General features: G+C 27.1%; 2 protein-coding genes and 1 long non-coding RNA gene across 5 annotated transcripts; 2 read left to right on the plus strand and 1 right to left on the minus strand.

Annotated features, from left to right (window-relative positions):
• Positions 1-6: 6 nt before the first annotated feature.
• LOC107883112 lies at positions 7-2,115 on the minus strand. Its single transcript, XR_001679095.2, has 3 exons — positions 1,914-2,115; positions 1,655-1,751; positions 7-140 (listed from the first exon to the last, which is right to left on the minus strand). It is a non-coding gene; the product is annotated as an uncharacterized LOC107883112 (long non-coding RNA).
• Positions 2,116-2,727: 612 nt separating this feature from the next.
• Positions 2,728-9,134, plus strand: LOC115033004. Of its 3 annotated transcripts, none has more exons than XM_029490533.1 (9): positions 2,728-3,215; positions 5,051-5,214; positions 6,337-6,412; positions 7,819-7,945; positions 8,045-8,077; positions 8,314-8,439; positions 8,676-8,783; positions 8,844-8,956; positions 9,031-9,134. In XM_029490533.1, coding segments are annotated over exons 2-9 (630 nt in total). In that variant the 5' UTR covers positions 2,728-3,215; positions 5,051-5,168; the 3' UTR covers positions 9,032-9,134. The 3 variants fall into 3 exon arrangements, with proteins under 3 accessions (XP_029346393.1, XP_029346392.1, XP_029346391.1); XM_029490532.1 differs by lacking the exon at positions 2,728-3,215 and adding an exon at positions 3,962-4,883; XM_029490531.1 differs by lacking the exons at positions 2,728-3,215; positions 6,337-6,412 and adding an exon at positions 3,971-4,883.
• LOC100569780 (zinc finger MYM-type protein 1-like) lies at positions 8,969-12,303 on the plus strand. Its single transcript, XM_029490530.1, has 2 exons — positions 8,969-10,521; positions 10,614-12,303. Exons 1-2 carry the CDS (start codon positions 9,047-9,049, stop codon positions 11,125-11,127), a joined length of 1,989 nt encoding a protein of 662 aa, XP_029346390.1. The 5' UTR covers positions 8,969-9,046; the 3' UTR covers positions 11,128-12,303.
• Positions 12,304-12,548: the final 245 nt, after the last annotated feature.

Here is a 12,548-nt window from a genome sequence, read left to right on the forward strand (position 1 = left end):
GGAAGTAGCTCTGTCTTTAATTATTGCATGTTCGTTACCGAAATTCCAATACAATATGCTCCGTAAAAACGCTAAAGAACATAACCGTGATTTATATCCTTCATATGATCAGCTTCTTGTTGAGAAGGTAAATGCGTATCCTAAACAAATTACAATCGAAGAATAGAAATGTGAGGTTAGCAACATAATTTTTGCTTAAAAATATAAAATATTGAAGTTTAATTTTACATGGCTCATCAATAATAAAATCGTTTGTTTTGCCAATTGGAATTTTGAGTGAGGAGGCTCAAGAATCACGCAATAAAGACATTAAGAGGTATAGAAAGTCTTACAGCCGAAAGTCTTCCAGGATTAATATTAATACTGATATTTTTCAAAGGCTATTACTATCTTCGGATCCTTTCATAAGCAGTTTCAGAAAAGTTGATAAACATAATATAAAAAAACTGCTCCCAGAAGTCGAAGACTTATTGCTAGACATAAATTATTGCAGTGATGGGGAACCAGAATACATTTCAGAATAAAAAATAATTAAAACAAATTGTAATATATTTTATATCAATAAAAATGTAGTTCAATGATAATTGTATATTATATATAAATATCATAGTTTCAGTTATTTATTTTTGGCCACCTTTTTTAGTTTTTCGACCACTGTGCGTCGTTCGTTTGATACAGAAAGTATCAAGAAAGTTCTAATTGTTAATGCAATACATTTACAGGATGACAGTTAAAATAATCTATATGTGTATTGAACAAAAAGGAATAAATATAATTGTTCAAATAACTTTCATTCTATATTTTAGATTCTGAGCGGAGCGAGGAAGCAAGTGGTTTTACAATGGTGTTTATTTTTTTTTATCCTGTATAAAAAATTTTTACCAGAAGGAGTGCTTCAATTTCAACATATAGTATCTTTTATTTTAGAAAATTGGATCAAGATGGTACTTTAGAGAGGCCATTTTTTCCGTTTTCGATGTTCACAATAGTAATTTAATGCCAAGTGAAAAACCACCGAAAAATTACGAAGAACCGATAAAAGTGGGATTTTAATGTATTTGTGTATCACCATAGAAACGAATACAAAATAATAATATTATAATATTAATTCAACTTACGGGATATAATAAATATTAACAATAAAAAATATCCCGCTTTTTAAAATTTTTTATTGTTATTATATTTTATTATAGCCTATTTAATGAGTATTAGAAATTACAACAGTATTTTGTTATATATAATATATAATTATTATTAAAATGGTTTTTTTTATTTTTATTTTTATTCGTTTCTATGGTAATACACAAATATATTAAAATCCCATTTTTAGCGGTTTTTTTGTAATTTGTCGGTGGTTTTTCTTTTGGCATTAAATTATTATTGAGAAAATCGATAAATGATTTCTCTAAAGTACCATCTTCATCCAATTTGCTAAAATGTAAGATACTAAATGTTAAAATCGAATTACTCTTTCTAGTATAAATTTTATATACAGGATAAAAAAAAAAATAAACACCATTATAAAACCAATAAACTCCTCGCTCCGCTCAGAATCTAAAATTAATATCCATCAAAATCTGACAAACAATTTTGAATTCAATAAAAACATAAAAATAAATTATTTGTATAGGTAGTCAGTAATTTTTTTTCATACCAAATTAATTTTTTTTGCATATTTAATATTTTTCATGCATATCTTACAATTGTTCTGTTCATATTTTGCCTTTTTTATCTCCTACAACTTCCGAGCCCTAATAATGATGGAATGTGAAATTATAAGTGGGAAAAAAAATACAAACAATTAGTTACAATACAACGACTATATTATGAATATAATAATTATTAAAGTTACAAACATTTGTTGAAACTTTTTAAATAATTAAGAATATAATTTTGGTTATTTTTATATTTACCACAAATTGCTGCAGTTAGGTTGATCAAAATGAATATATGTAATAAAAAAAAACAAATTTTAACCACTACTAAACTATTCATTTTATTATTCAAATGTAAACTACAATATTATGGTGAAATGAAACACATTAAACATTCAAGTTGTATAATATGCATGTTTATCATCGTTATTAGTTATATAGGACCTTTTGGGTATTTAAACAAGACATTTGTTAGCAATTTAATAATGCAGTTGTTTACATATAAAAACATAATATCTAGGAAAAATAAATAATGACTATAATATATTTTTTTATTTAATATTTATTATTTATTATTATTTTATTATTCCCATAATCATTAATTATTTTGTTGCTTATTGTCACTAATCTTGTGATTTATATTGGTATACCTTAGGGTGGTCATTTTAAATTAAAAGAAATCCGGGACAATAAATTTTAACTTGATCTAATCGTCCTATCTAACCATATAACTACTTAATATTTTTATCTTAACAGCTTTTACTAAATATTAAAATTATAGAAATAGAAAACATACTTTTATTTCCAATGAAAACTAATTTTAAATACAGTTTACATATTTTTGTACTTCATAGTGACATATAGGTAACATATTTTTAACTTTATCTTCAGCTGTCATCGTGTATTTTTGCGTGCTGTGGACATTTTTCAGAAACGATTGATTTTTAGGGTTAACCGTAAGACGGGACCCTATTACTAATAGGCTCCGCTGTCCGTCTGTCAGTCACCAGACTATATCTCATGAACCATGAAAGTTAAAATTTTCACAGATTATGTATTCCTGTTGCCGCTATACTAACAAATACTAAAAATCCTAGAACATATAATAGAAGCAGTGTTGCCAACATGTTTATAGCTGGTGATGGTATGGAACCATTCGTGCGCGAGTCCGACTCTCACTTTGCCGGTTTCGTCAATAAATTCCATGCAACTTAAACCATATGTTTTGGTAATCTGTTTCTATAGTTGCCTCATTAATTTAATTACAACGTCGGTCCAAGTAGAAGTCATCAATGAAAACACTCGGTCTATTGATGCATTCGAGCCCGGCAAACAAAATGCAAATTCAACAACTGCTGCAAGATTTTAAATACCCACGTCAAATACTTTAAATATTTGTAACCATTTTTGTTCTAATGAAGTAGAATTTTTTGTTCTCCATTAAATTCTTCTAGAAACATTTTTAAAAATGACATAAATTCATCAAAGTAATTATCTTCGTTAACTACAACGAATTTTGCAATATAATTTAATGTGTGCAAGGTGTACTGCCATGTTACGGTATGTTTTTTTGATTAATGGTAACCAATCATTATTCAGTTAATAGTGTCTGATTAGTCATTGTCCACTTTTGTATGTATTTTATACACAAATCAAAAAATATTTGACTTCCTGTATCAAACTATTTTTTTATTGAACATCCTTCTTCTTGTACTTTTATCATATTATTAACTATTTGACTGTTCATAAAATGTTCATTCTTCCTGTTTTCTAAATTATTTATTAAACTACTTAGTTTATTTATCAACTCGGAATGTGTTATACTCGGATACCAATAGATTGAAGCTTATTAGAGAGGAAGGTATAGTTAATTTTATCGAAAGCGTTTTAATAAATCAGAATTGATTACATCAACTTGATAACCTGAACCAAAAAAATCCAATATAAATTTCTGAAATATTAATAGATTAGTAGTTGTTGATTTACCTTTTAAAAAACCATGTCGATCATTATTAATACCATTGGGACAAGTATAGCATAAATTTGTTTATAAACAATAGATTCAAAAATCGTAGGTACTCTTTAATTTTACAATATAAATGATATAATACCTATATTATGGTATAGAGGTTGAATATATTTTTTAAATATTTAAATTTTAAAATATAGAAATGTATTTTTTATAGTTCTTTAATATGTTTAAATATAACACGTTCTAAACAGAAAATTAGTACTAAATTATATACTAAATATTTTCAAAATAAAATTGTGTAATATATTTAATCTTATTTTGTGATAAATAACTTTCCAAAATTATATCTATTCGTATATTAGGTATATAATATAATTCAAAATTATATGGCCAACAATATTCAATCTATGGCAAGTTGTTGGTTCCATACCTATCATTCCTTTTCAGTTTTATTTTCAAGCAAAGTGATAAGTGGTGGTTACCTACCTATTTCCCTACTTTTTTCATTAACTAGCCAACTTTGAACAAAATCAAGGAATAAAATATAAATACGTTTAATTTGTACCTATTAAGTACCTAATATATTATCTTTTAAATGTATAAAATGATTTTAAATAAAAACAAACAAATAAACATTCATCGGTATAATTAAGTTCATACCTACTTTATTTAGTTGATGTATTTATAACAAAGTATTTAGTTAAGCAAATTGGAAGTCAAACAATATTGTACTGCTATTCAATATGAATAACAAAGCAAGTGACAATAAACAAAACAATAAATTATGGAATTAATTATTAGAATAAAAAATAGTCATTGTTTATAATATTCCCAATCAGTATTTATGTACACAATTGCGAGCGATTGTCAAATTTATTATTCAAATACCATAAAGGCAGGTACCTACCTACCTAATATATCACTAATAACGACCTGCCTTTTTATTATTTGAATAATAATTTCACAATCGCTCGCAGTTGTGTACATAAATACACATTGAGGATTATAAATAATTACTATTTGTTATTCTAATAATTAATGTCATTAATTTATCGTTTTCTTTATTGTCACAGTAGGTAACCTATATCACTAATAACGAATTTCAATGACCATATAAAACTTGTCTGTTTGATGTATTTCATATCACAATATTATTGTATTTTACATTTTTTATAATATAATGAAAAGTTTAGTGGTTAATATTTGTATTGTTTTATTAAATCTAAGCATTTTGGTCAATCTAACTACAGCAGATGGTAAGTAAAAATATAAACAACAATATGCATAATTATTTGATGAGTAATAAGAAAAATAAAATGCACACAAATTTACAGAACAATTTACACCTATTTATCATATTAAAAACTTAACTCTTTTGGATATTGCCACCTTAAAATACTAAGACTTAACAATGTTTTTTTAGAACTTGGTGAATCATTGTGCTTATGATCCCCATGGTGATAAATTTTACAAAGATAGAGTGAAGTTAAAAAGACCTGAATGCACAGCTTTAGTTCATGATGGAATAACATGTAAAGACGATGGACCTGCTAATTATCCAACCTATATTCCAACGGACTTCGATAGGTAATAGCCATTAGGTATTATTGTATTAATACACATAGTAATATTAATATTATACTGTAGGTAATCTTAAAAATAAAGCCTTGAATAGTTTCGAAGCGTTCAATTTATACTTTTAGGTATTTTAGTAATTTAGTATGATTATAATAAATTATTAAGACGATGATAACCTAATTATGTGATTTAAATTACTCTTCTATAGACTACATTTTGTTTTACTAATAATTATTATAATAAAAATAAATTTTTTTTTTTTTTGAAATTTGAAGCTGTCTTATCAATATAATATTATTTAATATTTACTATTTTCAATTAGCTTTCCAGAATACCAATATTGAACATATTATTATTATTTAAATATGTATTATCAAAAATTAGTAGGTATAATTATAATGTATAAGATCTTGGGGAAGCGGAAATCCTCACAGAGGAAGCAGCTACCTCTCCTGCCTCCCCGTGCGCACGCTTATGCTGTCCAGTGTTGTGCATTATCTAGATAAGTTATCTAGATAAAAATATTTATCTTTTTATCTTATCTAGATAAAAACAACTGTCATCTGATTATCTGCAGATAATTAGATAATATTTTTATTAATTTCACTTGATTTTTTCCGTTTTTCAAAAACTTTAAATACTTATTTGAAATATTAAACAACCCGCCATATTATGCCACAATATATAATTAGTTCGCAACGCAATATCCAAACTGCGCAATAATTTTTGTTTTGCGTTAATTTTTTATATTGGTATGTTTAAAACCAACCAAAATAAGTTATCTGTATTGATTAATATGTTTTTTGCAATAATTCAATTTTTGTCGAAATAAGTCATTATTTCATTAAACAATACAATTAAGTGTCCAGATAATTAAGCTGATAAATGTCCAATATAAGCTATAAGGGTTCTATAACCGTTATTATAGGCTAGAAAAAAACACATTGAGTTTATTAATGTACAGTAGTAAGTTACATTTATCTAAGAAACTGCAAGAACTAAGATACTGGAAAATTAGTTGGGTACCTATTTATTTTCCATTTGCAAATTCATCTAAATGGGTGGACACCATAGGGTTGTTGAACGGCAGAGAAATAAAATAAAATTTAATTTGTTTTTTTTGATTTCCAGAAAATTACAAAACAGCCGTATTCGTTACTAAATTATACCGCTTGGGAAGTTGGTTGGCAAATAATACTATATTTAGGTATTAATCTTAGGTATAATTACTTATTACTTATTAGTCATTACTTATGAGGATTTGGTATTTTGGTCACGACAATAAAGTGTCAATACGTTGTTCAGATTTGTTGAGAGTAATAGATTATACAAAAATGTATAAATTTATTAGGTATAAGAAATAATTTAATATTCGGAGATTTAGTTTAATCAGAATCAATTAATGATTTTAATAGATTTTATTTCAAAGAAAATAATTATTGAATTTAGGTACCTATGATTGATAGTAAAATTGTTCTTGTTAATTTATTATTATTATAAAGCAACTAAGTACAGAGTCAAACTCACAACAAGAAGTACATACAAAATTATATATCACATGCAGATTGTGAAAACAAAATTATTCGGGTTTCAGGTTAACCTGAATGTTTTATTCGGGTATTTTGAAAACAGAGTCATTCGGGTCATATGGGTTTCAGATATTTGATTTTTTAAGGGTTTTAGGGTACCCCTTAACTCGGATGCAAGGTCCTGATTTTTATAAAATAATTATAAAATATTAAAATAATTATAATTGTATTTATAAAGTCTTAAAAAAACCTAAAAACTGTATAATTGTCTGTTTTTTATCTAGATAAAAAGGAGGTTATCTTATCTTTTATCTAGATAAATTTGTTATTCTATTATCTGTTATCTTATCTAGATAATTTTAAAGTTATCTTTGCACAACACTGATGCTGTCCACTGGACCATTTCCAACGCTTCAACCGGCATTGAATATTTAACTTTTCTGTGAATACATGACAAAAAAATACTTAATTTATAATTGAAATCGGTAGGTTATATATACTAATCATGTTAAAATATATGCGTGTATGATTACAGGGGCGTCATTTGGGGGGGGGGCAGACTATGGCAATTGCCCCACTCTAAGAAAATTTTAAGAAGTCGGCAAATTTTTTGTCCGATGATCATAATATGCTAAAGTCGGTAAATACTAAATTTGTAAATACTAAATTTGTATTTACTATTTTGTACTCAGAAATCAGATAATGTTCTCTTTTAAATACACATTCATGTTTTATTAAAATGTTGGGAAACACTGGCTCCTCCTCGGCTTATGACAATCGTTATTACGCGAAACGTGGAAACACTTCTATGGGATATCTAGAGAATTCTAAAATTAGATATACAACAAATTGTTAGTTTTGATAACATCGAACGCCGATTGCCGACTACCATGATCTAATCATTAATTAGTATTACTATTTACTACTTTTATTGTGTTATTACTTATTAGTTATTATACATTAGAATATTGATATCTGATTATTCTGATTTATTACTTTGTAATTCAAATATTAAATTTAAAATGAGTGAAGTTTCTACAAAGAAAAGAAAAAGAATAAAACTAGAATGATTGATTTGTGGCAGTGTCTTTGATGATGACTACCGTAGCAAACACGAAAATAATATACACGGAGGAAAACGTGTACGGGTCAAACATGTCGGAGCACCAAATAACCCATTCGACTTAGCTCGAAAAATTTATCAAAAACAAGTAATTATTAAATAATTTAATTTGATAACCTACTTGGGTTATTTATATTATTGTATTTTTATTATACTTAATTATTTTATGATTTATATTTTATTTCAGACTGTAAAGAGTGATCTCACATCTACGTCAATGGTAAATTTAATTTATTTAGTACCTAGTTATTTAATTTTTTGGAATTGTTTATGAATTAATTTAATTTTTAACTCTGGACTATAAGATATTACAAATTTTAAAAATTAAATGAAGTAATATTTTATAAGTACTTACAATTTAAGTGATGGTGACTTAATTATGTGTATCTATACCATGAAGTCATAATATCATACATTTAATTTTTAAATGTGGAATTATTTTATAATTTATTTCAGACTGTAGAGACTGATCTGAATTCTGGTAAAGATGAATGCCTTATTTGTCCTAATTCTACATGTGATACAAAAACTCAGAGTTCTCCATTGTTAAATCTGTCAGAATCGAGTACATCTGAGTCAATGGTAAATTTAATTTATTTAATACCTAGTTATTTAGTTTTTTGGAATTGTTTATGAATTAATTTAATTTTTAACTCTGGACTATAAGATATTACAAATTTTAAAAATTAAATGAAGTAATATTTTATAAGTACTTACAATTTAAGTGATGGTTACTTAATTATGTGTACCTATACCATGAAGTCATAATATCATGCATTTAATTTTTAAATGTGGAATTATTTTATAATTTATTTCAGACTGTAGAGACTGATCTGAAGTCTGGTAAAGACGAATGTATTATTTGTCCTGATAGTGCCTTTCATACAAAAACTATTACATCTGGATCAGAAAAAAAAATTGAAAAGGTAAATTCTAAGTTTATTTATTAAAAATAATATTCTTTTCACTCATGTAATATTTTTTAGGGATTACAAAATGCCATTCCATTTGATTTATCATTGACAAAAAATTATCCTCCTGCTCAACCAGAACTTACATCATTTCCATTAACAAATAAAAGACATTTTTCTTCATCTTGGTATAGTTTGTATAATTGTATCGTTGGATTGAATACTCTATCATTAATGATTCAGTCTATTGTTTTCCGTGCAGACATTTTACTGCTCACATGATTTCACCTGGAGAAGTTAAAGGTAACATTCCATTCATAGATTATGGCTTAAAATGCTGGAAAGAACCAAGAAAAAAATTCAATAGCCATTCTAATAATAAAAGACATATTACTTGTATGGAGCGTTGGAATGACTATATGTTAATCAGAAATAATAATAAAAAATCAATTTCTCATTCTCTAAACGTAGCTAGAGTACAAGATATAACTGAGAACCGTAAACATATTATGTTTTTACTTAAAGCTACACTCTTTCTTGCTAAACAAGGTTTAGCATTTAGGGGACACAATGAAACTGACAATTCTAATAATAAAGGCAATTTTATTCAATTATTAGAAATGTTCGCTGATGAAACACTGGCAGTTAAACTTAAGTCAAGATATGGACACTATACATCCCCAGAGTATCAGAATGGTTTAATTCACATTATAGCTAGTTGTACTAGAAAAAATATTCTTAGTAAAATATCATCTATTGGTGTGTATACAATATTAGTAGATGAAACAAAAGATATTTCAAAAAAAGAACAACTTAGTTTTGTTCTGCGATTTGTTGATTCTGATTATAATGTCCACGAAAGTGCAATTGGCTGTTACCATATGAAAAAATCTGACGCTGAAAGTTTATCTAACGAAATATTAAAAATTATTTCAGAAAATAAGTTAGATATAAATAAATGTATAGCACAGTGCTATGATGGAGCAAATGTGATGAGTGGATCATATTCTGGTGTCCAAAAAAGAATTCAGGAAATTGTACCTCATTCTTTGTATGTTCATTGCTACGCACATCGTTTAAATCTTTGTCTCATACACACTCTTAGCAGTCTTTCAATTATAACTAATTTTTTCAATGTCGTTCAAAGTCTATACAAATTTTTGATGAATGGGCAAACAAAATATGAATTATTTGTGGAAGTTCAAAAAAAAAAAAAATTAGATGTTATTCACTTGGAACGTTTAGTTGATACGCGTTGGTCGTACTGGTACAATTCTCTGAAAAAAATTAATCTTCGTTATACTGAAATACGTGAAGTACTGAATATTCTTCAAAATGATGGTGATGAAAAATCTCGAATATTGTCAACAGGCCTTTTAAAAGAAATTTCATCATTCAATTTTATTTTAGTTCTTTGTACTATGGAAAAAATCTTAGAAGTTATACATTGTGCATCTTGTGAGTTACAGAATTCTTCATTGTTACTTCCTGTAGCTATTGCTTTGATTAAATGTACTAAGACAAATTTATTAAGAATGCGCTCTGATGATGTTTGGACAACTATTGAAAAATCGGCTTATGACAAAGCCCTGAAAAATGGAATAGAAGGGCAATCAAGTGAATTGAGACCTCATAGAACAAAACATTTCAATACAAATCTGAATGAATATTATGTTACAACTAGAGTAGGCCATACAAATTCATCAAATAAAACTTCAATTAAAATTGAAGTATTATATACAGTAATTGACAGGTATTTGAGAGTTTAATGTTAAATACAATGTAGTTTAAATAATATAATTCAGACTTGAGTATTATAAATATTTATTATTATTTGTTTTTTAGATTTACCATAGAAATGGATAACAGATTTTCCGAAGAAACATGTGAAATTTTAATGATTTCTGAAATTTTTAATCCTTCTAGTGAAGATTATTTCAATTCAAAATCTACAAAACTTCAAAAATTCATCAACCATTATAAATATTTTAAGTTTAATTTTATATCTATCATTTCTGAATTTTCTACAGCTAAATCCCTCATTGAAAGCAAAAACATACAAAAACCAGATATTCATTTTATACTTAAAACTCTGTCGGAACTTCCAAGTGCTTTTACTGAAACGCTAAAAATATTGACTATTTTACTAACTTTGCCTGTCACTACAGCTACCAATGAGCGATTTTTTTCTTCTTTAAAACGCGTTAAATCATTCTTAAGAAGTACAACTGGGGATGAAAGATTGAGTGATTTAATGGTAATAAATGTTGAAGGAGAGTATGCAAGTCATGTTAACTTAGAAGAAGCTGTTGATATGTTTGCGAATCTTAAAAATAGGAGATATCCTTTAATATTATAATATAATATAATTCATTATATTTGAGATACAATTTTATGTTATTATAAATAAGTTCTGAAAATTGAAACGTTTCATATTCTTTGTTTATCATCATGATATCATTATTCATTACTAACCCTTACATGTTTTTTTTCGAAAAAATATTTTGTTGATGGTCTATCGTCCATAAATATTAAATATTAGGCTTCTCCAACGATATATTTTTGAATATCGATATCGTTTTGAATTGTGCGATATCGAAAAAAAAATTTAGGTATCGATATATCGATATCTCTATGACTATCATAATTGTCAAATGTTATCCTGAGCTGTTTTTAACCCGGAATATCCGATATATTTCGATAATCGATATATTTCGATTATCGATACATACAATTATCGATATATACGATTATCGATATATCGTACGATATATTAAGATTATCGATACATATATTTCCGAAAAAAAGTTCGCGATATCGATATCGAATCGAAATATCGATATCGTTGGAGAAGCCTATTAAATATATAGGTAACCATAATTTTTTAAATATTTTAAAGTCGGCAAATTTAATCAGTTGCCCCACCCTTTCAAAATCTGAAATGACACCCCTGTATGATTAACAAATATCAAACTATGTTGTAGGTAAACTGTACACAGTGGCGGCGCCAGGGGTGGGCCAGGGTGGGCCCAGGCCCACCTTAAGAAGTCTCGGGCCCCACGGTGGCCCACCCCAAAGATAAAATAAAATTATATTAGAATAATGTTATTAATAATTTTGTTGAAAATTTCATGAACCACGGGTTTAGATTATTAACCAACCATAATAAAGAAAATACAGCAAGGGAAAATGTTCTATTTTTAGATACTTTTGGAATATTGCATTGCCTTGTAAGTTGTAAGAATCAAGTTTTATCGACGGCGACGCGCGACGTACTGTTATCTACAATCTACTGTATATTTTTAATTTTGTATAATCGTATATTCGTATAGTATGTGTAGTATTCGTGTAGTATGTATGGGTTGACCCCTCCCTCTGCACAAGTGCCTGTCATGTCATCACCATTGTTTATATACATATGAATATATCAAGTCAACAATTTGGCCCTCCCTAAAAAATGTGGCCACCTGGTACTAAAATTCTGGCACCGCCACTGACTGTACAGTAATTAAAGTAGATACCTATTTATGATTTTTTACAGAAGCCTTTCAATCAATTGTAGAATTTAGCGATAATGTGCATATATTTTATGATTATCAAGACACTCAAGCTTGGTCTGAGGCAGTCCATTACGAAAAAATTGTAGTTGAAGTTCAATCAGCAAAAAAGTTTTGTGATTTTTTTGGTGTGAAGGGGTTGATTCTGAAAGGAATATATTACGATTATAATCTTGTAAGTAAAATTAACACAAAAAAAATTACATTATCATAAATGATCTAT

This window comes from Acyrthosiphon pisum, chromosome A2, assembly GCF_005508785.2.
Source record: "Acyrthosiphon pisum isolate AL4f chromosome A2, pea_aphid_22Mar2018_4r6ur, whole genome shotgun sequence".
In the NCBI taxonomy this organism is placed as follows: domain Eukaryota; kingdom Metazoa; phylum Arthropoda; class Insecta; order Hemiptera; family Aphididae; genus Acyrthosiphon; species Acyrthosiphon pisum.

Excerpts from the sequence above, each read along its gene's own strand:
- LOC115033004 (XM_029490531.1), top strand. Across the intron at positions 8,078-8,313 it reads ATCTCACATCTACGTCAATG|ACTGTAGAGACTGATCTGAA; the intron begins GTAAATTTAATT and ends AATTTATTTCAG. Across the intron at positions 8,440-8,675 it reads CGAGTACATCTGAGTCAATG|ACTGTAGAGACTGATCTGAA; the intron begins GTAAATTTAATT and ends AATTTATTTCAG.
- LOC100569780 (XM_029490530.1), top strand. The coding sequence starts at position 9,047 with ATGATTTCACCTGGAGAAGTTAAAGGTAACATTCCATTCATAGATTAT. Across the intron at positions 10,522-10,613 it reads TTATATACAGTAATTGACAG|ATTTACCATAGAAATGGATA; the intron begins GTATTTGAGAGT and ends TTTGTTTTTTAG.